Source organism: Triturus cristatus, chromosome 9 (assembly GCF_964204655.1).
Source record: "Triturus cristatus chromosome 9, aTriCri1.1, whole genome shotgun sequence".
In the NCBI taxonomy this organism is placed as follows: domain Eukaryota; kingdom Metazoa; phylum Chordata; class Amphibia; order Caudata; family Salamandridae; genus Triturus; species Triturus cristatus.
The window spans coordinates 489,256,636-489,284,245 of record NC_140592.1 but is presented as its reverse complement, the minus strand read 5'-3'; the positions used below and the strand labels follow the sequence as shown (position 1 = coordinate 489,284,245).

The 27,610-nt window shown below is 44.5% G+C and overlaps 1 protein-coding gene across 1 annotated transcript in view; it reads right to left on the bottom strand.

Annotated features, from left to right (window-relative positions):
* The window catches only part of MRPL49 (mitochondrial ribosomal protein L49), an 81,389-nt gene that overhangs the window by 11,975 nt on the left and 41,804 nt on the right, over positions 1 to 27,610 (bottom strand). The window contains exons 2-3 of the mRNA XM_085627942.1: positions 10,597 to 10,759; positions 7,553 to 7,677 (exon numbers count right to left, since the gene is read on the bottom strand). Coding sequence (XP_085484068.1) covers positions 7,553 to 7,677; positions 10,597 to 10,759 — 288 coding nt within the window. The remainder of the gene's footprint in view (positions 1 to 7,552; positions 7,678 to 10,596; positions 10,760 to 27,610) is intronic.

The window sequence follows — 27,610 nt, the reverse complement described above, 5'->3', positions numbered from 1 at the left end:
CCTGCGTTACGGGCACTGCAGGCTGCTGGTCCCGCTTGGATCTTTGGATTACCCCTCGCGAAGCATATGCATGGGTTACCTCGGTCGAGCACATGGCGCGCACTCTTTTGGACCACGCACCCGTTAGCCTCTGTCTGCTCCCCCCGTATGCCCCTAAGCGTATGTTTGCTTGGCGCCTGCCCCCCAACTCGCTCCGCGATTTGGTGTTTTGCGCCGAGATTCAAACTGTAATAGAGAACTATTTTGAACTTAATGCCGGCTCTCTGGATTCCCCTTCCACACTTTGGGAGGGCTTTAAGGTGGTGGTTCGGGCGAATGTATCTCCAAACAGTCGGGAGTCTTGCGATCCATCCGCGGCGCTCGAGCGCCTAGAGGGAGAAATTAGGGCCCTCGATTCTCAGCACTCCGCCAGCCCCCACTGCGACACCCTTGCACAGCTCAGAGGTAAACTCTCTGAATTCGAGCAAGAAGCCGACAGGGAGCTCTCCTTTTTGGGTAGGGAAGCGAGGGCGCGTCGCAACGGCGAGGGTGACCGCCCCGGTAAGACCTTAGCCAATCTTCTGCGGTGGCCTCATGCTGCATTCTACATTACGGGACTGAGGGATGGGGGTCCGGAACGCACTACCTCTCCCACCGAGGTCATTTCGCGGGTCACATATTTCTACACTCAACTCTGTCTGGGCAATAGCCATTGGGAATACATCAATGAGCCTCTCTCTAAGGAAGAAATCCTAGCTGCCATCAATAGTCTGCTTGGGGATAAGGCGCCCGGCTCTGAAGGCTTGCCCGCTTCTTTCTATAAAGCATTTGCACCCATCCTTGTCCCCCATCTCGCCGCTATGTATAATGATTCCTTTGAGCCCGGCCACTTCCCCCCCCCCCTTCACTTTGCCAGGACCTGCTGACACTACTTTTGAAACCAGACAAATCCCCTGAACTTCTTGACTCATATCGCCCATTATCTCTCATCAACACCGACAATAAGATCTTCGCCAAGCTCTTGGCCTCTCGCCTCTTGCCCATCATGCCTATGATTGCTCACCCGGATCAGTCCGGTTTTATCCCCGGGTGCGCTACGTCGCATAACCTCCGCACGATATTTGCTGTACTTCATCAGATCAACCCCGCTCTTCCGGCCATGGCTGCTCTTTTGGACACCACCAAGGCATTTGATTCTCTTGAATGGCCCTTCCTTTTTTATCACCTCCCCAGTCTTGGCTTTAGCCCGGTTTTTCTGCGCAAAGTACATCTCCTTTATGCCCTCCCCGTGGCTCGCCTGCAGATCAACGGTCAAATATCGGAACCCATTCGTGTCTCCAGGGGGACTAGGCAGGGGTGCCCACTCTCGCCTTTGCTTTTCGCTGTGGCCATGGAGCCCCTTACAGCCAGGCTCAGGCAGCATCACACTCAGAGGGGCCTGGGCTTTGCGGCCCGTGCCTTGGTTGTCTCCATGTATGCGGACGATGTCACGCTCTATGTCCGTCATCCTCAGAAGAACCTCGGCCCCATGGTCCGTGAGGTGGTGCGATTCGGGGGGGGTCCGCCATCCAGGTTAATTGGAGTAAGTCTATTCTTTTTCCATTGACGGATGCCACTATTCCCTTCACCCCAGACTACCCTTTCGTGTGGGCAGCAGGGCCCACCAGGTATCTGGTCATCTGGCTCTGTAGGGATGTGGATGAATTTTGGAAAGCCAATTTTGAGCGGGCGGTTGACTGGCTGGAGACCAAGATACCCTTATGGCGGCACTTACCTCTATCCTTGGCGGGGCGTATCGCCATCACTAAGATGGTAGTGCTCCTGAAAGTTTTGTATTTGTTCCCGAATGTGCCTGTTCCCCTCATAACTCACTTCTTCCGCACTCTCATCACCCTCATCACCTCCCTTTTTTGGGCAGGATGTCAGCCCAGAATCGCGTATGATATCCTCATGCTTCTCCTCGCGTGCGGCGGGATGAGTGCCCCAGATTTTAAATTATACGCCCAGAGTGCCCAGGTCAGCTTCCTTCACTTCTGGTTGCATCCAACGCCGTTCCAGCCTCACGTGGCAATCGAAGCCGACTTGGCAGCATCCTTCCCCTACAGACTGCGATCTTTGCCCCTGCCAAGCCACCACGTGGAGAAATAGACACGGTGGAGACCCTGCGCTGGGCCTGGGACGGTCATCAGAAATATTCGGGCCGTGCTTACTCTCAGCTGGCGCCATGTCGGTCGCATATCACCCGGCATCCCCCTCACGGTACACAGCTGGAATGGCAAAACGTGCGGCTAGCATGGGTCTGACCACTTTATCTGACCTCTATCCCTACGGTAGTTTTTTTCCCGCTTCCAGCCGAGTCTGGCCCAATGAACACACTGCTTTACTACCAACTTTGAGCGTCTTGTCGGGATTTGCCCCCCACGTTCCCGCAGCCCCCACTCTCGATGGCAGCCCTTGACCTGACATTCACCTCTTCCTCTCCCCGCAGACTGGTCTCCAAGCTCTATGCCACAACGCTAGCGGCCTCCTCAATATCTGCTGATCGCGCTGGCAAGGCCTGGAGCGAGGACTTGGCATCGGTCTCTCTCAGGAGGACTGGCTGTACTGTTGTAAGCAGACCAAACACTTATCTCCCAACTACCACCTGCGCATCATACATTTTAAATATTTGCACCGGCTGTACCTCTCCCCCGCTCAGCTATTTAGAATGGGTCTCGTCCCTAGTGATAGATGTCTCCGGTGCTCGTCTCCTGCGGCGGACTTCTCTCATCTTGCTTGGCTGTTCCCTTTGGTCTCTTCATACTGGCGTGAAGTGTGCACTATTATTACAGAGATCACTTCCTCGCCCGTCATGCCTGACCCCCTGCCTACTCGGCTTGGTGAGGCACTGCCCTGATGCCTCCCGCCGACTCACGGCTATGCTGCTTGTTCTCGCACATCGTAGAGTTGCTATACACTAGGGTAGGAGGCCCGCACCCAAGGCAAGTGCCTGGCTCAAAGATGCTGCGCGTTGTCAGACACTTCTATCAGAATTTTGGGAACGAACGCCAGTTACTGGTCGGCCGCGCGATATCTGGGGCACTCTCGTTTCATATCTCCTCTCCCGGAATGCCGATCCCTCTGCAACCTCTCCCGCGCTCACTGCCGGTACTCCGCCCGCAGCGGCCGCCGGTGCTGGTCTTAAGGACTCCTCGCCCCCCCTTGCTTGCTGCCACCTTCTTGTGCCCCTTGCACCTATATTCCGCCACGTTTGATACCCCTTGCTGCCCTTTCATGCTCCGCATCCTGCCACTTTACCTCTCATTCCACGATGTGCCGCTATTGTATTACTAACTCTATGCTGTTTTGCGATGTTTCCATTTTCTACTGTCATGTGCTGCAGTACTATCTGATTACCTTGTAACCTGATGTGCACGATTTTCAATAATCGTCTTTGAAAAGGAAAAAAAAAAAGTGGTCACTTCTAGTAATCCTACGTACAATGGGACTAAGGGAATCTGGTCTGAAATGATCATTTGTGGTAGTAGCTCGGGATAATTTTTATCAAAGATAAGTTGCTCTCATTATGGAAAAGCTCAAACAGACCCTATCAGAGCATTCTGAATGGATGTATTCGTTTCTCTAAGTCCATGCGCTACTCACCACTTCCCTTGCACGGTAATTTGTTTTAGTTTACGGTCATGTTAAAAGGTTGCTGGATTTTCAACTTTTTGCTCACAATGTAAAGACATGTGCATACATGATGCTTAGAGATGCCATTAAATCACAGGCCATTTGCCAAAAGTGGTGAGAATGGATATCCCAAGCATAACAAGCATTTTCAATGCAACAGGTCTAGCATTATTAAAGTTTGAGCTGTTGGCATTGGTAATAATAATGCAACACCAATAGAAGCTCAAAGATTCAGTAATGTGAGATCTATTGCATGGCAATTCTTTTTTTTTTTTATATAGCACGAACTTGAGTGAAAGGTGTGCATTTATGTTGCATTGAGTACAGTGTAATTATGTGTTGTGTTATTATGTGGCACAGAGTGGTATTGTGTGGAGTGTATTTATCTTGCATTAAGTAGAGAGTAATTATGTGATGTGTTATTATGTAGTACTGAGTGGTATGTGGAGTGTATTTATGTTGTATTGAATACAGTGTAATTATGTGATGTGTAATCGCACAACCACACACACACACAACCACACACACAAACACAACACACACACACACCCACAAACACACACACAACCACCACAACCACACACACAACCAACCACACACAACCACACACACACAACCACACGCAAACATACACCCAACCACAAACACAACACTCACACACAACCACACACACACAGCCACCCACACAAACACACAGCCACCCACACACAACTTAAGGGAATCGGGTAACGGAAAGAGAAAGAACTCTATCCAAAATCACACGTTTTCAATCCAGTCAGAAAGTATGACTTAGCCTAAACGAGTCCTTGTTTTGTAGCTAAGCAGATACAGTCAATTATTTCAGTAAGCCTGACGCGACATTAGAAAAAGAGAAGTATAGTGCAATTATTAGGCACGCATTGTTTACCTTGTAACCGCGTAAATATTTGCCGTGCATTTTATTTTTTTACCTTGTAACCGCCTTCATTTATTTTACCTCGTAACGAAGTAAATATTTGCCACGCATTTTCATTTACTTTGTCTTGTAACCGCCTTAATTTATTTTACCTTGTAACCATGTAAAGATTAGCCACGCATTCCTCCCAATTAAGCAACAAACTGTATTGCAGCCGCAAAGCCATAAATAAAGTGATCGCAAAACTGAAAGCAAAGCCACAAGTAAAGCGATCGCGAAACCGAAAGCAAAAGCTTTTGGAAGCAGAGACAGCCGCCAATGGTGCGCGCGCGCCACAGACAGCCATATGCTTTCAATTATCGCGCCCGTGTCTGGGCATGATAATTGAAACCAGATAGGCTTTGGTGCGCGTAACAGACACCAATAGGACGTGGGCTGAGCGATGCGCCCGCCTTTGGCCTATTGCGTGCTCTGTCTAAAAAATACAGCCACTAAAAGCCCAATAATAGAAGACAAAACAAAAACACACGCACAAGCGTGTACGATTCTAGGGTCCATTTCTGAACCCTGGACAAAAGGACTCTCGCTGCGCGAGCACTGCAGCGCAGTGCAAAGCTAGGCGCGAGACCTAAAAAGTGGCATTAAGATTTTAAGCTGAGGGGCTATCATTGGTCACAGAAGCATCTAGTTCAGATTTCAAAGTGGTTCAGATCGGAAAAACAAACTGTTGCTTCTAAACCACTCAGCTTATTAAACTACAGAGAACAGTCAAAGAACTTGTGTGGTTCCTCTCCATACAGGAAGAACATTGATGAAGTGCTTTCATAACGAGTGTGACAGATATTTTTACATTCAAGGTTTCCTGTAGATAAATTCGGGAAAAAGAATCATTGTTTTTACACATTCTCAATAAAAGTTGTTAAACTTTAAACCATTAGCTTTCTTCGGCTAGCCTCTGGCTTGAGACTTCGTCAATCAACTCTTGGTGAAGCCCAGTGGAGCATTCATCTCTCATCAAATGCATTTGGCTGTTTGAGTGTATCCTTCTGCCTTCATTTGAGGGTTTACATTAAACTGCACAAGGGACTATTTTACAGCAATGACCTTCTCTGTATACTGGTGCTTGCTTTAACATGCTCCCAATTCATGTGTTACCCCATTAAACTCACACCTATTGACTTTGCCAAAGCTTTTCAGCAGAAGTGAAAAACCTTTTTGGATTTTAAAATCTTCTGAAAATTCCTTTTATAAATCGAATTTGATGTTATTAAAAAGAGCCAGAAAGTTTGCTTTCATACCACTATTTTAAAAAGTGTTTTCTCTTTTTAACCTGATCTGACATCCTACAAAGAAGCATAAATTATTTGTATTTATGAATATCAATTAAAAACTCAATGTGGATCAATTTATGTTGGTGGCACACACAATGTGTCACAGCAACAGAGCTGAATTTGTATCTTTTTACTACAGACTCTGTTCAGGGTATTATGTAACGAACAATGGTTGAACAGATTTTATCAGACCCAGGTCTATACCTCAGTATTCAATGAAGGTGGACAGCTGGGGCTTTCCATCAACTAGGTCCACCCTTGGAACAAGAACTTGCTCTGGGTACGTTTTTTTTCTCATTGCCTCTGGTTTGTCTTTGGACTCGTGGTGTGGCAGGCTATAGTAGAGTGGTTAAAGCGGCCAGGTACAGGAGTTCCAAATTTCTGGGACAGAATACTCAGAGCTCCAAGTTTATAGAGATGGGAGGTCTCTTGTCGCATGACTCGAGGAGATTCAGGAAGAATCTTTATTGGAAGACGGTGACCATTTGTACTTTACCCGTATAAAGGGACCAACAACCAAAGGAAAGGGTTTGGGAGGAAGTGCAAGAAGAGACTTTAGGTAAAAGAGCTTCCACACCACCACAGATTTGCTACCTCTCAACATACAATTAGTTCTCACAGGGTGCACAGAGCGTGCTTCAGGTCCTTCCGTATGAATCTATGTTCTGTCATGCTTAATTCCTAACAACATGGCTAGGTCTAAACATGATGCCCACACACTTGGCCTGGTATTTGTTTTAGTCATTTATTGCTAATATTCTTATTATGAGGCCATGCTTTGCCCCCAGCCTTTCCTCGTCAAAGATAATTTTATAACTTTAATGTGGTTTCCAACTGCTGTGCTAGGCAGTGCTGATATTTTGAAATCAGTGGTTAACAATAAATGTAATTTTTTTTTCTTGATATGAAGATGTGAAGTTGTTTGCGGAGTGTTCTGTAGCTGCTTTCTTTCTATTTCATCATTTTACTGTAACTCTTTCCTCATTAAGGGGAAATACATTAAGTCAAGGGGTTGTTTCAACCACCTCTCTCTATTGTGCAGCATGGGAATATCATTCTGAAACACCAAATGGGTCTAGTTACTTTTTCATAATACTTATATGCTCCCTGATTCACATTGTTGACAGTCCTTCTTACTTTGAATGTGCATGAAATATTTTAATATTTACAACTGCGGCAATTCACTTGCTACTGAACTCATTGATCTGTCTAGGCAACAGAAGAAGAGCCAACCAGGCTGACCTCCCACAGGGTAACAGTAGAGCAGCTATCTGTCTGTCTAGATCTTCTTCCTGCAGTTGGCCTATTATCATTTTCAGAGGTAATGCAAAAAATGCACAGGTCGGTTTATTACCCCCTACAATGGATGCCTCTGTGCAATCACTCCTAACTATTTGAGATCATAGAGTGTGTTAAGTCTTGCCCTTCCAAGACAGAAAGAGGATGCTCTATCACTCGCAGCTGATTTTACGTGGAATGCATTATGCAAAACAACCATACTTCGTCCAATATCGTTTCTGCATTCAGTGAAATAGAGAAAAACATGTGCCAAAGAAAAGTCATGGAAATTTGTTAACATCTTCCATTTTGTGGGGCTTGCAAACCACTCAAAACTCCACAAAACGTCATGCTGCATGTGGTCTTAACACCATTGCCTCAAGAGTCTCACACCTACCCAAATGTCACCTTCGATTTTCCTGATCACTGTAGTTTTACGGTTTCCGACTGCTATGTCGTTGTAGACTGGGACATTATGCATTCGAGACCGTCTCACCATGTACGGGAGGTCAGGAGGTGGATCTGCAAAGAGACACATTTGGTAATTATGTCCGTCTGACAGGATAGTGATTGTAGGATGAGAATACAACAAAAGGCATTAGCAAAATGGAAAATTGACTGGCTGAATCAGAACTGGGTTTCATAAGATAAGAACTCAGTAGAACGACAATAAAAGTGAAGTTGCTATTCTAGTTAAGGGTCAAGCTTGGATGACCTAAGTGCTCGTATAGTTAAATCTGCTGTACATAATCACTGAATTGTGATCATAATCTATACAATAAACTGTGACCTTTGCTTCAAAATCATTTAACACAAAAAAAACAGAATCGCATTTCAAATTTCTGTGCAGAATTAAACATTATATTCCAGTTCTGGGCTTTGCAACTACTCTCCAAGTATTGAAACCCAAATAGGAGAGATCCTATTTGGATCGTGGCAACAATAGAACAGCCACTATACCATAATCAACTGAAGGGCATCTTGGATACTACTGTCTAATTAAATAGTCTAAAGATCTATGACCACATGACTCCCACACGGATTGTTCTGCAATGGTTGCACCCTCCTTTTCTCGTATCATCTTCAAGATAAGCCTCATCAGCTTTAATGCATTAACAACCAGCGCACCTCCCTAACTGGTAGAACACCTAATCATCCCAAGAAGTAAAAGAAAACACAAGACCTGCCTTGAAACTAAAACGTGCAAAAGATTAGATCAGAAGACATATATATAATCCAACTGGTGCACCAAGGAATGTGAAACAAAATTCCTAGAAATAGTAAGCGTGTCCAAATCAAAAGAACTCAGAGCACTCCTCTTCAAGAAGTAAGTACCTCTTATTCAACCGATAATCTAATCTGCTCTTCTGGACCAAAATCACCAGACTTCACTTTCACCACACATGGACATGATCTCCAATATTTAACACAACGTCGAAATCTCAATCCGGTCTAATATGTGTAATACAAAGAGCAGTACAGCGCAGTCAGAAGTTGCTGAAATAGCAAGTCGAATGTATAGCTGTATTGCGCAAGGCTTGCACTGGTTTAACATCTCCGGCATCTCAGGTGTCTGCGGTAAGAGCCTACATAGTCTCAGTAAGGATAGATCTAGGCAGTAAGCCATCTGTACAGCCTGTGAAATGGGAGAACTTGTGGGTCATGTTTTTGATCCCTGTAGCAGCTTTCTACTTTGCAAGGATGGATATTCCAAGAACTGGTGGAGATAATCCCATTGTGTAGTAAGATGCTGAAAGGAATTTGGCTAACATTCCCCTGTATTTAGTGTACATGGTCACTGTTCCGATGACAGTGTGATCCCTAGAGCCAACAGTGTTTTTAAGTCTTGTCAGTGACTTACACACCAACATCATTGCCTTCAACCTGCTTGGATTTATTCCCACACTTGCCAGCCGCCAGCTTGCTTTCCCTGCTGCGTGTTCAAAACCACTCTGCCACCTTGGGCACATTCCAGAATATTTTCCTGACTAGTCACCTTCAGAACCTCTCTTTCCATTTACTATAGCTCATTTCAATGTAAAACTTTGCTCTTCTTTGATTTAGATGGCGGCTTCCAACATGCAGTGTCACTGACCTAACATTTGCAAATACTGTCTGATAACACTTTCCTCCAGTTATCCAACCTGCAGATCGCAGTGTTAACTGCAAAAAGGCTTTTCTGGTTTAGGACAAAACCTTCTACTCTTGGTGTCATACAATAAAAAACTAAAGGATCCCTGCAAAAAACATTAGATGGCGTAACTTTCCACATACTTTACTGTCAGGCAGTTATGTGATGGTAATGCTAGTTATCGTTTAGGTTCAATTTGCCAAGAGAATACAGAAAAATGGGTGGGCAGGCTGGATGTATCAGGTGACCTTATCTACTGTTACATTGTAAATTTTGTGTTTCAAAAGCTAACATTACTACAATGAAATCACAAACCACAGACTTTCTATATATTCTTGGGCACTTCAAGCAGCAGTTCTAAAACTGTAACCTCACAAAGGGTGGACTCTGAACCAGGGCCGGCTTTAGGGCGGTGCGACCGGTGCCACCGCACCAGGTGCTGGCTTCCTGGGGGCGCCGTGTTTGAAAGTTTATTAAGCTTTTGCAGCATGCAGCATTTCTTTCCGCCTGCAATTACCAGGCCTCACATAAATGTCCAGAAAACTCGTGTGATTAATTATCTTCCTGGAGAGAGATCAGCGTTTTGTACAGTTAAGGTTTTGACTTAGGTGAAGTAAGTGCAGAGGGTTAATATGCCTGCTGCAAAGAACTTGTATCAAGTAGATTACATATGATGTAAACAGATCAGCAGGTTACTGCTTTCAAAAGAGGCATCCTTTTGTTACTTGCAATTTATAACTTAAAGTCCTAATATACCACAGTGAGCTATTAACTTTCATCCCAGATCTGCATACACACTGCAAAGTATACATTATTAGAACATTGATTAATGTTGCCAAAAGGGTTAATTTGGCTAGAAATCGATTCTTATTATTAAAGAAAACTCCAAACTATGCTGTTTCTTTTTCGACTCTGCGTTTGTGCTTCTCCACACCAAGCACTCTTAAACTATACTGCCTACCAGTATGGGTGACATGTGACTCCTACACTTTCAGTCCTTTGGCTTAAGTAACATTTCCTATACACGGATTTACACTCGTATGATTGATTGTCTCTGTGTAATGTGTGTGTGATGCAAAGTGCTCGGACACCCTACACTGGTATGAGTGGCGCTATATAACTAATTCAATGCATCTGAGAGAGTGTGTTTATGGAGACTTGGTCACTGCTAAAGGGTGCTAGTGAGAGAATCCGTGGTGCAGGTGGTCATTGGGGGGGGGGGGCGGGGGGGCAACAAACATTGTCGCACAGGGCGCCACCAGCACTAAAGCCGGCCCTGCTCTGAACCGTTATCCCATAAGTCTAGTTACCTAGTGGTGGCTTCCAGCCTGTCGGTGTCGGACCCTCATGTTTCGGAGGGGTAGGGATTCTGGTTGGTGGGATCAGCCTCTCCACAAACTTGTACTCTTCCGTTGACTCTACAATGCCTGGATACTCAGGAGGTACATTTTCAGCTTGGCCAACATAGTGTCTCTGCAAAGGTAAAAATAATTACTGAAAAATGTTGAGGAAAAATATCCGAGTTGCAGCTTAGTGATGAAACACAATACACACACTGAAATATCCTAAATCTCAAAACTCAAGTATAGGTCATAGAATATGGAATTGATGCACATCTCTCCAATTAATTAACGTATGTGCAACTCTATATTGGAATCCACACATACTGCCAATTCCTGGGAAACTCCGTTGTGTCTTTTCATGTCCCAGCCTCATCCTGTAGGTCCTGCTTAGAATGTCCAGGAAGCAAGGGTAAAATAATTTTATCAGTATTCAGTTTAGATTCCCTCAGTATTTGAGAAACTGCCAAGCATGACTTACAAGAAACAGAAACATTTATTATTATTTACAACATCCAGGCAGCGAGTTTCTCCGGCATGTTCCAAGTGTTTAGACTTGGACATTTGCATCACTGGAGCATCCATTTTATCTAGGTCCTTATGACATTGGGGACTGAGACAATATTGTGCGTTCCACTCAGATAATGAAGAAGGCTGTGGCAGCATGAAGACCAAAAGTGTGCATTTTGTGAGCGTTATAGGCCCTTCTGCCTCTTGAGTTAATGAGAGAACAGCTTACAGTCTCTGAAAATAAAACTGTATACAGGTAACAACATTTCAACTTGTCTTAAGTAATACAAAGCTCAAAGTCAACATTTATATGCATTCGAATTAGCTCCTAATATTGTTCTTCTGGTCATAAAAAGATTTCTAAGGTGATATTTATATTCAAAGCCTGACTAACCACTATTCCATTGGGAGAAGCTTAACGTGCCTATGCTTCTATGGCAAAGAATCCTTACGATTGAATCAATCAAAAACGATTTTTAATTACTGTCAAAATACCGAAAGAACAACATGAAAGGTGCTCCAAAAAATGGCACACTGAAAATGATATGTGACAATGGTGCAACAAGTGTGGGGTTTTTCTTAAGAAAAACAACATTCCAAATGCATTGACAATGTAGTGCAATTATTTAATCCAAAAAGACTCTCAAATTAAGTACAATCTCTTGACAGCATAAGGAATTAATAATCAACAACCTCACTAGGCAATGTTTCGACCCATCCATCAGTTCATACACTGGATTTCATAAGGACAAAAGGGGGGTGGGAGAGGGGGACCGTAACATAACATCCAAAACAAACTAAGTTAAAATCCCTTAACTAAGTCTTACAATAGAGGATTTCAGAGAGTAAACTATATAGTTTTGAAGGAATCTGTAAATACAAATATCAATACACATTCGTGCTTAGAAAAATGGTCCAACAGCCAACTACGTATGCAATGGCTCTCAAGCTAATCGTGACCTGTACAGAGTGAGAGTGTGCTAGAACTCACTCAGTAAAAGAGAATATAGGTGAGTAAGTATCACAACCGACTATCTAAGAGGGGGCCACCTAAAAAGCCTGTGATGTAGTGTACTAGGAAGTAATATAGCCAGCTGGACCAGGATTGTATGCCAGACAACTGACCAACCAGTGGCACCAAAATGTAAAAACTGAAAACAGCGCTAATGGGAGTATTAACATCAATGTGTCTGTGTGGTATCACCGTCATGCAAGGGCTGGAGTGATTGGCAGGAGAACAAATATAAATCCACCTGAGGCTAGCCACAAATACAATGATAATATTAGATTGTGAGGAGAGGCTTTATTAAGGAATACAAGTTTATTTGCCATCAAAAGTGGTGTAGAGCTACCAAATTGATAACTGAATTTAGCTGCATATGAAAGAGGAGGCAGAACAACTCACCAGCAATGCAGGACCAGTAAATGTTCAGATAACTCAATTCTAAAACGGTCTATAGGGCAAAGAGAAACAAAGCAGTGGCAAAGCTAATTGGTCTCGGCACTCTGAGAGGTATAGGCGTTGTCAATGTTAATGCGTTTGTGTATGGCGCTATAATTAGGGGAAGTAACAAAATATCAGTCAAGTAACAGAAATCTCATGGGGCACACTTTCTTTCTGTTTCACATTAATTCTGGGTAGGAATAAGATCCAGAGTCAATAATACACGTGCATTGCACTGAATTGTGTTTGACGTTTTTTTCGGATTGACACTCAACTGTGTTTATACATTTTTAAGCATGGAGAAGACAGTGCAGGTTTTACTAAACTGCTCCTGGCTTTATTAATAAACACCGATGAGCTGTTGACAAACAGTAGGGTATGAAGCGTATTTAGGTACTAAATAATTATCCCCGTTCAATTTTGCAGTTTAGATAGAAATTCACATTTTAAAACATAACAAGAGTAGAGGGGTACAGTACAGACATGAAGTGCTGAGTTGAAATTCCATCATTGGAAAATTATATGATGCCATAGTGAATTACTTGACATATAAAACTGTTGCTATGACAAAAGAGGGAAATGTGGTTATGAAAAAAGAATAATGAACTATTGAGATTAAAGTAAAACTACATTGAAAATATAGCAGTAAAACACCCCGGGTAGAATTTTTTTAAGACAATATCAACTTGACCCTGGAAGCTGCTTTCCGTAGCTCTGTGGTCAGGTACTGGCCTCAGAATACCAACACTTAAATAGCAGTCGAAGTGCATTAAAAATAAGGAAAGGAACTGTGATGCTCAGTGCAATGGGGGCAGAGCCAATGAGTGTGGGAGTCGAGTTAAAGGTGTGGCTAAAAAAACTAAATATTCTGTCCTTTTTTTTTTTAGGTGTTTCCACACTGTAGACTACTTTTTCAAGGCTGAATAACACACAACTAACTGAAAGTCAAAAATAGTCCTCAAGGGTCCGGTAAGTAACCGAGAACCTAAATGCCAAGATACGTTTTCCACACTTTCCGTATTGTCTTCATCACAAGTAAAGTTTTAGCCAAAAGCTTGTGCCCGGCGGCGTACCACCTCAGGACACACACGTTTGGCTAAAAGTTGACTCATTTAAAAGTCATCTAATGCAAAACACGTGTTGGCTGTCTTACAACGTACATAATGCATGCAAGTTTGGATCATTGAACTTTCACCATTTGCAGACCTTCAAAAGACTTTGTAGTGCTCTGGGTGTACTTATAAGGAATGGGGAGAGATGAGGGAGGGGCTGCTATATTCCCAGGAAGACACATTTAATCCAAGCCGGGCCTCTGCCTGATATTTTGAAAAAGAACAGCATGATCTCACTGTTTATAAATTGTACATTACAGCTCTATCTATCTACTGCGATATATGTAATGCTTAGAAACTCCCTTTGATTTGTAACGCACCACCATTTTAGGGAAAGATTGAATGCTTTAGCTTAGATCTAGAGAGGATAAGGTCTCCTTACATAACTGGAATTCAACACGTATAGAAGGGGATGGGGTCAGATATAGTCTTAATTAACCAGTCATACAGCATATTGCCTGCACTTATTGTTTGGTTTAATTTGTTATCGTATTGACCTAAGGAGCTTTCTGATTGGTCCGATTGCATGATTAATAAAGCGCTTAATGTCTTTGGTGAGTCTGTGAACAGCTCCAATGTTTACTGAGTCCCTGGGTGCCCTTGGCAATGGCTGGTTGAGATAATGTTTTATGCATTTTTGCCTAAGCTCAAAGTCACTTAGGCCCAGCCTGGTCTCTTTCCAAAAGAAGCAGCCTGTTATTCTTGTGTGCTTTTAACTGGGTGTTCGATTAATCTTGCGGCAGTGTTGAGTCAGGGCAAGTAAATCAAGCATCGAAGCGGGAGGGGCTGGCGGGGGAAACAGGCGCCCTTGGAAAACAGTGTTTCACTTTTGATTTCGGGCTTTAAATGAACAGCAAATGAGACAAGATCAGAAAAAGATTCACAGGCCTGTTTACAGAAACAGAGTGGAGCTCGAAGGGAGTGAAAACAGGAGCAATCGTGTGAATTGCTTTTCAACAAAGAAAAAAGTAGTTCCGAAAACAGATACTAAAATGGAGACCAGTGAATTGATATAGTACTTGGTCCCTGCGATCAGGGAGGACTAAACGTAGCAAGAGGCATGACAAATGCATGCCATGGACAAACGGGAAGAAAGAATAGGAGAGCGCCCATGGAGTCAAAAAATGGAAAGCTTATGTATGGGTGGACTGAAACCCACAAAGTATACACAACATGTCTCGAAGAAGAGACAATGCAAGCGCTGTCTAGCAGAGACCTAAACAAATGAATAACACTGGAGAGCACAAAAATGGATTGCTCCTGCCATGAAGTGGATGAAGAAACTTACATGTACTGGTGCAGCTATCAGACACCAAAACAACAGTGGATCGGTTCAGGAGCACATACTCAGTGCACCATTATGTAGATGCACGGGTGAAGCTGACGTGACATGCACGCTTGTCAGACATGAGCGAACATCCAGTTTAACTCCAAATCCAATCATCAGTTAAAGGTAACTTAAAATGAATAAATAATCAATCTCCTCTCTCAAGGCCACAATATTTATTTATTTATTTTAATTATTTATATAGCGCAGCTGATACCTTGCAGGCTTCCTGGCGCTGAGGAAAAATACTATACTGAAGAGGAGCACAAGTAGGTAAGACAGGGAGGTCTAAGGGAAGAGCCAGGTCATAGACGGTACTATGGCAAAATATATTTACCGAACACAGGCTAGATATGTAGCACATGTGGTGCCACTTAGGAAAGCAAACTACAATACAAATAGATGATCAACTATCGGACAAAAACAATCATATGTTTACAGGCAACAATAAATGATCACCTCTCATGCAGACAAGCTAGATAAACATTAGACATTAATGTGGAAAACACAGGCTAGACTTGAAGTCCATGAAGTTCCACTTGAGGCAGAAAAACTCCCAACAGAAATACATGATAGATTCACAAGCCAAGGCAAAATGAAGTCAAAGAAGGACCAAAAGACCAACGGGATAAAAAGAACAGGGATATTCACAATGTCGGACAGTCTTGTACACAATCAACATAGTTCCATTACATCTCTAAGTAATTGAAGATAGTTTAAAGTACTAATTTTACTATTTAAAATACACAAAGAATAGACAGCATTATACAAGTCCATTGAGATATTCCAGCCAGGCAGTATTACAACAGCCTCACCTGTCTCCAGTCCATAATATTGTTTGATCCATTTTTTTAATAGATTCTGCTACATCTATCCATTTCAGGTCCTTTTTTTATAACACTTTATTATGTTCACTGCCAAGTGGCTCTGCAATCGAAAGGCCAAAAGTATGATGCCTGGAAATCACCATTCCAAGTGCCGCTGTATTGATTCCAAGTGGTTAAATAATGCCTGAAACTTACAAGACATTGATTTCCAAAACGTATGCATTCACGCCGGGTGACAGACACTCCAGTAATGCAATACAGATGCAGGTGAAGGACATGTCATTTACTCCAAAGGAAGATGAAGCATGACCCCATTAGAATTTCTTGACAAGACCCTGTGTCTCAGGTAAGGTGGCAGAGTGTGACCTCTGCACCAGTGAAGGATCTAGCCACTACTCTACAGTATTTTGTGGGATGACTCCAAGGTGATTGTGTTTACATAGTTTGCACTAGAGACATACTCAAGGATAGGTTTGCATACATGTGGGGGTTAGACAGCAGTACCAATATGAGAGGTCATGGGCTCCACATAAATAATATCAGTAAATGAATAAAAGCATAGAGAACTGCTGTCATTAATGTGAGGTCCAGACTTCAATGGCTAAAAAATGGTAGTGTTAATATACTAGAATGTAAGGATGTGGTGTTAATACAGTGGCTCCACCACCAGGGTTGTATTACGTATATTTGTTCTGCAATACTTTTTACTCATGCCAGAGAATGTAGCTTGTATCACTCCCGTTAAGTAAAGGAGCGCTCTTCTTTATTTATTTGTTAGGCTATTTGAAACTGTTTCAGGTGCCCAACTCTAGTCAAGGCTGGACGCTCAGTGGACTAATGCGCCCACTGCAGGGGCCTGTGTTTGACCTCACGGTCACAGATTCAAATCCTGATGGGTCACCTCAGCCTTTCATCCATTTGAGGTCGATAAAATGAGTACCATTGAGTTGGGTAACAATAAACATCTGTTATTCAGCACCAAGATGCCTACGGGTGAAAGAGCACTTTACAAATACACGTTATGTTATGTAAGGCTACATCCTTCCATGTTCTGTAACTATTTTTCAGCTTCTACTTCACGCACACAAACGTTCCAGTAGATCATCATTCCCTTTCAGCATTCCAGACACCAGCTCAGACATACAAGGAATGGGGACATAATAGATGCTACAATGCGCCTTTACAAACAACAAAACAAAGAACAGTCATTCTCTTGCATATACAGTACAGAGACATAAATGGTACTGATTCATTTAGACAATTTCATCATCTTCATAGTTGGATTTAATAGTGTTTGTATCTCTGTGGTCTCTTGACCAATCAGCAACTGTTCTTTGCACACCACACCCACACTTCTTGGTCTCTACTCCCATCATCAAAACATTCTTTAAATTGCTCCTTATTACAAATTACCACCGTCCTCTTCCCTCCAGTATCATGTAGTTTCCATGTGCACCTTCCACTCAATTTGATTCAGACCATTTGGATATGCCTTTCCTTCTCACCATACCAACTCTCACATGCAACATGTTTCCCACTCTGCATACCAATTTCGTGCCCTTCAACCTCATACTGTGACATTGCACATGCTTGAGCTTCACTGGCCTACTTTTGCTTATCAATCAACTTTATTCTAGTTTTTCCCATCCATGCTGAGGCAACTACCATGCACAGAACCCTCCTTTAAAGCAAAGCAAACGGAAATGTTTCGGTTAATGAATGGGGGTGGATTGATATCTGCACAACGTGCTGCCCAGATGCCCCTCACAGGCCAGAGAAATAATGTGAATTCTCAGACCGGCTGGAGGGAGACACACATTTGTCGGTTCTTAATATATTTCCCCCTTCAAAACTCTATGGTGAATCAACGTGTGCAAAACTTTAATTGACCATCGAGATTTTTTAAACGGGCTAAGCAGGGACAGCAGAATTCCTCACTTTTTTTTTTGTGGAATGTATTTATTAGCATTTTTCTTAATCACATTTTGAAGCCACATCGCATATACAAAGCATCTCGTTTCTGTTTTCATTACAGGTGGAACGAGGTCAAACAATTTTAGCATGTAAATAATCAACAACAACAAATATTGTCTGTCAACGGAATCCCCCGTCTTCCCTCCCTCCGTGCATCCCCCTGTCCCCCGAACTACTGTGAATCCGTGAGTGTCAGGCCATAGTAAGTTAGCCATGGCTGCCATATATTCCAAAGATTTTTTGGGCACCCCCTCGCTTTATATGTGGTCTTCTTCCCCAACATATACATGTCCATCCCTCTCCGCCATTTCTCCAGTGTTGGATTAGTCGCCACTCCCCAAGCCCTCGCCATGTCTCTTTTGGCCAATACCAGACCCAGCTGGAGCAACACCAACTTTACTTTGGGGAGCTCAATCTCCGAGGGTATACCCAGCAGGATGAACATAGGATCTGGGGGTATTGGTTCCTACAGTATAAACTCCCATTCCTTCAGAAGTGTGCCCCAGTATAGCTGTGCATGCAAGCATCCCCAGACAGTGTGAAAGAAGGTCCCTTCCATGGTTTTACATTTCAGGCAATTGAGGGACTCTGCTCTACCCATCTTATACAATCGGGATCTGTCGTAATACATTCTGTGTAGAAACTTAAATTGAATCAGCCGCTGTCTAGATCTAATGGCTACCTCCCTCGGGTGCATCAGGGCCATTTCCCAGTCTAGATCTTCTATGTCTCCCAGGTCCGTCTCCCAGTGTAGTCTCAATTTTCGCAGTGGGTCGGGTGTGTTCATAATTGTCCTATAGGTCCACGACACTGCTTTCCCCCCAATGTCGCCCATCAAGAGTCGCCCTTATAACGGGGCATACTCTGGGAGGCCCTCCATATCAATATGTTGCGCCTGCCAGGCATGCCTCAGTTGCAAATACTTAAAGTGTTGTGTCTTGTTCATGTCATATTCTAGCTGGAGGTGTGGGAATGTCACCAGCTCTTTACGATATATTATGTCCTTAAGCTGGGAAATACCCACCAGATCCCACTTCTGAAAGCCCTTCAACTTGACAAATTCCTTAAGTCGTGTTACCACCCATAGTGGGGTTTCCCTGGTGGGACGGTTTTCCCACTTCATGCGCCTCTCCGCCTTTTTCCATGCCAATATCGCTCTTTGAGTGGCCGGCAACAATTTTGCAACACCCTTGCCTCCGTAAAGGTAGTGTGAGTATGGCCTGCCGAGGAACTGTGTGTACTCAAGCGCATACACTGGATGATCCCTCTCGCCAAAGGCCCATTCATTTATCACTATCAAGCGAGCAGCCCAGTAGTAAGCCCGTAGGTCCGGCAGGGAAATGCCACCGCTATATTGGTTGCACTGCAGTTTCCCCAGTGCCACCCTAGGGGGCTTTCCTCCCCAGAGGAACTTCCTCAGGATGTCATCAATTTTGCTGAACACCTCTTCCGGGATTCAATGGTAGGTATTTTGCAGAACATACAGAAACTTTGGAAGGGTTATCATTTTGAAGAGTGCTGCTCTTCCAAGCAGTGTTTGGGGTAGGGAAGCCCATCGGTCTGCGTCTAAACGGAATTCCCCCAGTACCTTGTACAGGATCTGTTCCAACGCCAGTTGCCTATCAAGCGTAAGGTGGATACCTAAACATTTGAATTCCTCACTTTTGTGCCAATCTTTCTTAGTAATACAAATTTGAAACATGCAAGAACTTACAGTGGCTACAGCAAATTTGTTCTCTTTTGAAACCTCTTCTCCATATAGAATTGGTAACCTGGACAGAGAGTCCATCCAGAAAAAAGTACCCCAGGATACATGTTTACATTCAAAGTTACACTGCTGTAACTTAGAAATGTATCAGCATACAGCAATGTTTTTATTGAGGGAGTACAATTTTACATAAAAATGGAGTAGGTATACTTTCTTTTAGGAGGTCACAACAACTGACTGAGAACATAACTAAACTGCATTTTCACACTCAATAATCAACTCTTTAAACTCATAATGGATGCTCAAGGGCATACCTCCAACTACTACTCTTACAAAAGAATACTATTCTCACATTTGCAAGAGGTGGCCAACATCTGCAAGGCTGCCACATACTCAGCAATTGGTTTTTGACAACCCTGTTGCTTGGAATAAAATAAGTGTGTCTTTTCTCTATGTAACTCAATTCACAAGAGAAATGTAATTCTAGTCACCCTGTAGCCTCCGTGTACACATCACAACCTTTCTGTTGTTCAATTTTAGGACAGTGGCCAAATGTTTTCTGCCCCTTTTACCCCAGAGAGTTGAACAATAAAGTAATTTTTCTTTCAGCATCAATTTGTCTGCCATCTGTTCTAACTGCACTTTGCCAAGGTTTTCACTTAAAACTAGTTTGACAGGAAAATGTGATGGTATGTTATATGATGCCATACCGTTAAAGGAAAGTGCTATAATCCACCAATGTGTATAGATATCCAATTCAGTTTTGATTATTAATTTGCTTAAAATAATAGTTAAACATGTAGAAGACGGGGTGTGTCCAGGAAACATGGCTGACAGGATGTGTTCCTAGGGAGCTCCCACTGCCCCACTGAGTAATCCTGCCCTAACCCCCATGCATGCTGTGCCTGACTGGTTCTTGCTACTTGACGAGTAGGAGTAGTGCTAAGTAGAGCTCCCCCTGATTCGGCCCGTCCTCTGTAGCAACTGGGGCCCTCGGCGGCTGGGCGGCACCATGGAGCTTGAAGCGCATTCGACAGCCGCTAGCCTGCCTGCTGCCGCAAGCCCTGCTGGTGCTTGACTGTATGCTGGGGGTCTCCTGCGGCTTTGGGGGGTGGGGGCTCTGTCGGCAGCCTCCTAAAAACTACAATCTCGTCTGGCCTTGCTGTGCCTGGACCAGGGTGATCTCGCCCGGTGGTATGTGGGGGGAAGCAGGCGGGCTGCAGGCCTTTGAGCGGCTGGTGGCGGCCCGACCTAGGGAGGCTGAGGCGATCAGTGGAGCAGGCATAGCTGGGGTCTGTCCCAGGGTCCGACATGGATGAAGTGGGCGCTGGTGGAGGAGGAGAGATGGGGGAGGGGGCCGAACAGTGGAGAAAATCGGAGACTGCGGATGGGGGCACCCGTTCATTGGGGCATTTCCTTTCTGGTGCACACAATCAGCAGAGAGCTGGCATGGTGTGGTGCTTCTCCCCCCAGTCCTGTCAGGAGAAAGTAAAATCACAAATCAGCCCAGAGCACTACAGGACTGGTGGATAGGTCCTCCTTCCTCCCCAGGTGACGGGTGCAGAATTTCCAGCAGGGTGATAGGCCAGTAGGTGGCCGCAGCCCCCCACCCACCTGATTAGACTGCTGGCTGTGGGGTTCCGGGAGGGTGCTGCCCAGGACTTCCGGGCCCAGCTGCTGCCCCTGCCATTGAGCAACCCTCGAGACGGGGGCTGGTGTTTTCTGTGGGGCTGGTGGACTTACGCTCCCCAGGTGGTCACCCTCTGCCTGCAGGACATCAAGGGATTTGCAGGGCTGGCAACACTGGCCTCTGTGGAGGACTCGCCGGGGACCCGCCCATTGTTGGAGTACACATATTGCCCTAAAGCCCTGGTAAGCTTGGGGTTACGGGACAGCTTTCCTCCCGAGCTGTAGAGCAGCATCAGGCCCAGGGAAACACCATCACACAGTAAGCCACCACTCGCAGCACAGGATTAGGCAGTAGGGTCAAGCTTCTTCACCTGACAGTCCCTGGAGCAGGAGGCGGAGCCATCCAGAACAGCTTTACTGGCAGCCATACAGAGCTCTAGGGAAGCACTTGAGGGACAAATTGGGTGTGTCTCTGTGGATATGTGCTTTTCAATGAGCACACCGGTGCAGGGGTCACCCTTCTCTGTCCACGGGTCCTTAGACCAACAAAATAGAGATTGGCACTGAAGCTGGAATTCAAATAACAAGTTTATTAATCACTCATGAGTGGGACTACGTCCACACAGCACTCTCAAGTGCTGCCTGAGGTAGTACATTGAAGTCACAGAACACAGGCCTTATACACACCTTGTTCTGCATTGGTAAGTATGTGGATACAAATAGAAGGTACAGGCCAAAACAGGAATAGTTACCGACAAACATGGGCATATTGGAAATCACTTGATCAGCAAAGTGGGAGGGGGAGCAGGAGTGCTTATGGCAGCACTAAGAGATTGGCAGTTGAGTCTGAGACCAGGTGTTCAGGCAGCTACAAACTCTTTAGCATGCATATTGCTTTTAGCTGAGTCAAGAAATCAACTAAAATAGACAGCACGGGCAAGGAAAAAGATGAGCAGCAGAGGATGGGAGAATTATAAAGCCAACAAAATGGATGCCATAACAAAGATGGTTTCAGCTTACGCTAACAGAAATTATTTCAGATTTCCACACCTCCATCGAGGGTAATCTCCTACACGTGGACTTGCACAAAGTAGCCAACAAGGTGGACAATGCGGAGTCAAACATTAGTACCTTGCAATTGGAGGTTCACTAACTAAAGCAACAGGTGTACCATATGTATGTGGTCACAAATATGCTGGAGAACTGCGCTGAAGATGCTGAAGGGCGCTCAAGTAAAAAAAGATAAGCGCTTTCTGGGATTTTCGTAAATGGTGGAGGGCCAATCGGCAGAGACCTCGGACTTCTTTGCTGTGGAATAGGCACCCAGGGCGCTGGGCCCTTTCCAAGGCCCTCTTTGCCAGGATTATAAACTATTGTGACAAGGACATTATCCTGAGGGCCGCCAGAGAACTTTCAGTCCCACAACTAAGAACCGGAGCATCAACATCTACCAGGTCTACACTCATAAGGTGCAGGAGGAGCGCAAGTCCTTCATTGCTGTGAAAAAAAAGCTCCATGAGATGAACCTCAAATATATGTTGCTATATCCTGCGAAGCTCAGACTTCTAGCCAACAGGAAATCACATTTCATTGAACACCAGGAGGAGGTATGTCCTGGCTGAACTTCTCCGCCCATGTTCGGGCACGTACATGGAGTATAGTGGACCCCTTCCATGATCGCTCTAGGTGGGGATGAGATGGCCGCCATCAGAATGGAGAGGGCCGCCAGAGGGAGCCACTGGGGCTTGGCCGCATTGTGGTCAGAGAGGATGGCACTATAGACTCAGCAAAAGAAGAACACTCCTTGGTGACTGAAACTTTGATAACCACAACCCCCTCTGGCTGGGGTGCCATAGGATCTCCCTCACAGCTTACTGATGCGGTGCTGAACACAGTGACAATCCTGGTTGGGGACCTCTTCTTGTTCTCAATGATCTATGACCTTGTTGGTCCAGCGTCTGGGCCATGGTCGGCTCCCTACCCCCTCTGGGAGGATGATTATTTGAGGGATGAAACTGGCTGTAGGTTTGCCCCCTGACCCTTTTGGGTACGGGGGTCATTAATTAAATGGGGCAGATGTGACTGTACGACCATGCTTTTGCTCTTTTTGCATCTGTAGGTCGTCTGGGGGTAGGGCTTTTATTCCTTCCATTGTTCAAGTGCAGTAAGTTACTTGTTTCTACTAGTTTTACTCTGAAGCTAGTATGGTCTCTGTCATCACCTGAGGGGCCACTTATTTACTAAAAGTGGATAAGCTCTATTACTCATGCAGGATGTTACTGCATTTTTGCATCCCAAATTACCTACAATAGTGGTTATCCACACTCATTATGTTGATGACGGGACTTATATGTGTGTGTTAGTTAGATGCCACATGCGTATCACCTGCTTGTTGACTTATCCGTTTGTCTGTTCCTATATATATATTTGCACGCTCACCGACAGGTATGATTCCAGCTATGGCATGGCTTTTTTTCTACAATTGCCTAATGCATTGCTATGTGACAATGAGATATGACCTACTGAATACCCTCCTTGTTTTTAATTCTCACTCATTGCAGGTCTGATTTTAGATAGCATAAAAGGCTTCCCCTACACTTTGAGGGGGAACTTTTGAGATTAGGGTTATAGTAGTGATAATTAACAACAATACCCAATCATTGTTAGATTAGGTTACATGGTGTCAGGAATGTCATGACTTCTTAAATTCAGAATACATTTAGACCAGTTGGGGTTCAGAAAAAGTTAGGTATGACCAAATACCCTTGTTGGAAGAAATGGTGTCCTTATTGGAAATTAAAACTAAAGAACATGTTGCAGTACTTACAAAACTAAGCAGACCAAGATGGTGGCCAACAGCTGCAGGGAGGAGAAACAGTCTAATCTTTGTTCTCCTGAGAACCACTCTTATCGTTAATGTGCAAGCATGAGGTTCGTGTTGCGCACTTCAACTTAGTTCTGTACATGAGAAGAAGCGTCTCTTACCCACGCCTGACTGGAATTGTTTGGCGACTAGTTTCTAGTCTGGTCTTTTGACCTTGTTTGCAGCACATGCTCAAGTGAATAGAGTCTCATCTGTGCATCTCAGCTGAGCAGACGAGTGAAGTTTTAGTCAAAAAGTAGTGTCTCAGAGGGGCGCATGCTCCTACGTTCTGAAGTATTTCCAATAAGAGATTAACATTTGAGGAGCAGGCTGGTCAGCCTAAATTCATGACAGAATCTCAGCTCAACAACTAGCATTTTAGCTGTACGTTCAGCAATAAAGTCGAGTTTTCACATTTCCGAGTTCTCAGCATTCTCATAAGTGAATCTACAAAGCACGAGTACAGTGTGTTCAAACTACAGCCTGATCATTGCAAAGCACACCTTGTGGATATGACTTTAGTATTAAAGATGCATGATAATATATTGAATGAACATTGAATGCACAGCGGTTATTATTATTAAGTTAGCCTACCCCAGAGCATATGGAAAATCTCCAGCTTTGGTTGATTAATAGTAAAGACATTCAAAACAAAAGACCATTCACACGTTTATCATAGGTTGACAAACAGGTTTTTAAAAAAGCAGTTGAATGAAATCTCTTCAACTATATATTCACAAAAAAAACATAAGTTTCAGGGACATTATAGTTAGTTGGACATTTCACTCGTACAAAACCAGAGAAATTTGTCCGTTATAGTTAGTTCAGGCAACTATAACTCGCGCCACCGCAATGCACTGCTGATGATGTCACATATTACATCACTCATGATATGGTCAGTGACATCACTGATGACATCTCAAATTACATCACTGATGACATCATCCAGTGACTGTTTCTGTAAAGTTTAAATATATATACACACACACACACACACACACACACACACAAAGGACAAGGTGTATTGAAGAATGAGTGGGTGTATGACTGAATGGATAATTTAGTAGGTGCGTGACTGACTACAAGTGAGTGATTAAATGTGTCATATTGAATGCATGGGTTAGTGACTAAACTGTGTGAATGTCTGTATCAGTCTGTTTGTTGGTGTGTAAGCGGCTGCATGGGTTGGTGAGTAGCTACATGAGTGTGTGAGTGGGTGGGCGTTGTGTGACTTTGTGCATAGATGTGTGAGTGGGTGATTCACTGGGTGTATGGGTTCAAGAGTATATCTATGAAGGGCTGTATGGGTGGGTGATCGTGTGTATGGGTGTGTTGGCAAGTGTTTAGATGTCTCAGTGGTACATGTGAGTAACTGCATATGGGAAAGGCAGTATATGTGAGCGTTGGACTATATGTTAGTGCGTTAAACACTCACCTGCTTGCTGCTTTGTGGCTCTGTTTGTTCTGGGGACCGCCACCAGAGTCATTGCCGCTGACAGACTACATTTCCCTGCACTCCCTGTGGCGCGCGGTTTCAGAGCGCCAGAATCGCTCAAAAAGCTCGGGCCAAGGGCGGGCTCATCTGCGCCTGTCCAAGCCAGGAGGGAGCAGGGCTGGGCCGCCCCCCTTTGTTGTGCGAGACATTCAGAGCGCTGAATAAACTGTAAGGTAATTCCACTGTTATATCTTCCTTGGCATAGTTGCTTGTCTAGAAGGTGGTGCACTGAATTGAGGCACTGGTCATGACTACTAAACGTAAGACCACAGGTCTGAAGGCTGGGGGGGGGGGGGGGGGGGGAGGGTGACGGGACATTGGACACGTTTTTATCTATGGCGGAGTCAGTATTAACACATGAAATACAGCTTACTGAAAAAATGCTCTCCCTGGGCACTTATGCAGGGCAAAAAAGATAGTCCTTGGGGGCTATAACCGTGGTCAAATCTCCCATGGGTGCTTCTCAAATTACGGACCATTTAAGTCTGGATACACTAGCTGCAAGTCCGGCTGGGGAGCCACTTGATGGAATAGCTTCCAAATCAGGGATACTGGAGGTGGACCATTTAGGCATTTTGGAACTTACCCAAAACCCGAGACTGAGCTTATCTAAAGAATTGTTGGTTATTTCACCTGAGGAGAAAATAGATCTGCCTGTACCCCCTGTCTCATCCCTAGCACATACCTCAATTATGACCTGTGTGGCCAAAGGCGATCCTGCTACTAGATCCAAAAGAGCTGCCAGGGATGGGAAAAATGTGGTATGCTCTTCTAAAACTAGGTTAAGAGGGAACGGTGAGGGAGGGAACGGTGAGCCGCCTGCAAAACGTACAAGGGAAAGCGTGGCACTGAGGAATAAGGCAAAAGTTAAACTTAAACTTCAAGCTCAGGGACACATGAGAATAATTCCCCGAACTCTAATGGTGGTACGCCTCTTTATACAAAAATTGACTCCCATACCATGGTGGATCTTGGAAGTGATCCTGACCACTGGAAACACTGGGAGGCTTTAATATCTGCTCTCTTAGCGCCTTTCTTAAGTAAACTAGGGGCGATTGAAGAAAAATTGTCACATCTTTTAAAATCTAGTAATGTCCCAGTCATTCAGGAGGCATGTGGGTGTCAATGTGCGGCACGGGGGGCAGTTAAAGCACCTGTGGACCCGGTAATCCCAAAAGCCACTGGACCTGTGGGGGGGTCACAACAGGGAATTGGTCCGCAGAGCAGGAAATAAGCTCACTGGTAATGTGAGTCCTGCTACGCCTTGACCATTACGTGTGACAACTGGCCCTGGGGGGGGGGAATACCGCACATTTGGGCATGGGATGCCTGGAGTTAGGTGGTATGGTTAATTCCCTTTGCCCAGCTGATCAGTTCCCGCACCAGCCACTGGGTCCTTCGAGACCATAAACCTATTGATCAGGCCAAGTCTATTATGAGAGCTAGTAATCACCACAGAGATGGCCCTATTGTGCTGAATGCCGTGAATACTAAGTGCTCTGGAGATGTTTTAGATTTGCCCCCAGCCGCATGTCCTTATGTTTTGGTCCTGGCCGGTGTCCCACCGCTTAGATCAGACCAAACTGAATCTTGGATTCAACGGCGCAATAAAACTGTAGATTGGCTATCCAAACATAAAGGCTTCAGGGTGCCCATGAGTAACAATATTATCATGGTGCGCGGAGTTAGGTGGGTGGGTCGATCAGTAAAGAACTTTGAGGGGGACTGTGTGGTCATTAACTTTCGAAATCCTGCGGTTGTCCAGACGATGCTAAGGGCGCAGGAATCGTACCCTATGTCTGCCACCTTCATCAGGGCCTTGCCACTGGGACATTTCTACAAGCCTTCTGTGAGAACATTGACATTGACTGTTCCCTCCATTTCTTTGTCTAACAGGCTTCAGGCACTTTCTGGTTTAGATGCTCAAGACTGACTACATGTTAGTAATGTAGTACCTGCTGTTTAAGACAATTTGGTGGAAATATTGGATGATGTAACACATGTTCCCGTGGTTAGTTTATCAAATTTTATTCCGCCCGGTCCCTTGAACCACCAGACTTCATCAGTTGGTATAGTAAAACCCAGTTTTACCTCA